General features: G+C 48.6%; 1 protein-coding gene across 1 annotated transcript; it reads left to right on the top strand.

Annotated features, from left to right (window-relative positions):
* Positions 1-59: 59 nt before the first annotated feature.
* LOC109509610 (SCO-spondin-like) lies at positions 60-1,194 on the top strand (the record flags this gene model as incomplete). Its single annotated transcript, XM_019859440.1, has 5 exons — positions 60-171; positions 314-516; positions 642-769; positions 852-961; positions 1,045-1,194. Coding segments are annotated over exons 1-5 (703 nt in total), but the record flags the coding sequence as incomplete, so codon positions are not given.
* Between the last annotated feature and the right edge of the window lie 249 nt (positions 1,195-1,443).

The raw sequence follows: 1,443 nt of genomic DNA, 5'->3' as shown, positions 1-1,443 counted from the left end.
ACGCAATAGCTCGAAATCATCTCATCTTTAATTTAGGGAAAGCAGTGACCGTTAACGGGATGCCAGTGACTCTACCCAAGACCTACAGCGGGAGTGGTCTGACTTTGGAAAAAGTGGGCATGTTTGTGTCACTTTCCTCCAGACTTGGGGTCACTCTGCTGTGGGATGGAGGTAGGATTCGCGCACCAAGTCTGAAATCTCATGCTTCAGCATGGCTTCACTATGTATACGGATTACGGTGGATACGTATTTTTATTTAATTTTTTGTTAGATATGGAAGTGAAACAACAAATGAAGTGCACATTTCTTGCAGGTATGCGTGTGTACGTGCGCCTGGCCGCACACTTGAGGGGAAACGTTGGAGGCCTGTGCGGTAACTTCGATGGGGACACGGAGAATGACTTCACCACACGACAAGGCATCGTGGAGTCCACCGCTGAGCTGTTTGGGAATTCTTGGAAGGTCAGCCCATCCTGCCCCGATGTAGCAGACCAAGATCTTCGAGACCCCTGCTCGGTGAGTCACGCTCAGAGCCGCCAATGTGTGCGCTCCGGCTCATCCGTGACCCTCGACAGGAAAAATGATGACTGGATTGATCGTACAGGCAGTTGATGTCACTTTGAAACAAAATCGATGCGCAGGTTAACTCGCACAGAGTACCGTGGGCCAGGAAAAGATGTGGCATTTTGACTCAGGAGCTCTTCTCTCCATGCCACCTTGAAGTGCCCTTCCAGCAGTATTATGACTGGTGTGTCTTTGATGCGTGTGGGTGAGTAGCCATCAACACGAGCTGTCTTGGTGCTCTCCATATTTTCTTCGGTGCATTCATTTTCCCCTCCTTTCACTTTCAGCTGTGACTCCGGTGGGGACTGTGAGTGCTTGTGCACAGCCATCGCCACTTATGCCGAAGAGTGTAACCGCAGGGGGGTGTACATTCGCTGGAGGTCCCAGGAGCTCTGTCGTATGTTAGACAAAATACGACATTTGTCTACATTCCAGGAGACTGTAACTACATTTCTCTCCTTGGTTGTGTTTTTGCCAAAGCCCTGCAATGCGAAAATGGACTTGTTTATGACCCGTGCGGTCCGGCTTGCTCCCCTTCATGTCCCAATGTGCATCAGAGTCCTCACTCCCAATGTGACGTCCTTTCCTGTGTGGAGGGCTGCTTCTGCCCCGCTGGTACTGTTCGATACGGTAAGATATATCAAACTAGAATGCTTGTAATGGTCGCCTAAAAGACAGTGTATTCATAAATCTTCATGTATTGTATTGTATGGTGTTGTGTAAAAACACTAACACCATAAAGTTCAACAAGAGGATAGTCATGATCAGTTTTTTTTATTCGGTAGGGGATAGCTGTGAAGTTCCTACCCAGTGTCCATGTGAGTGGAAGGGGTCCATGTTTCCTCCTGGAACTACAATCACTCAACACTGCCAGAACTG

The sequence above is a fragment of the Hippocampus comes genome, unplaced genomic scaffold, assembly GCF_001891065.2.
Source record: "Hippocampus comes isolate QL1 unplaced genomic scaffold, H_comes_QL1_v1.1 C16967044, whole genome shotgun sequence".
NCBI classification, from domain to species: Eukaryota; Metazoa; Chordata; class Actinopteri; order Syngnathiformes; family Syngnathidae; genus Hippocampus; species Hippocampus comes.
This window is presented reverse-complemented; position numbering and strand designations above follow the sequence as displayed.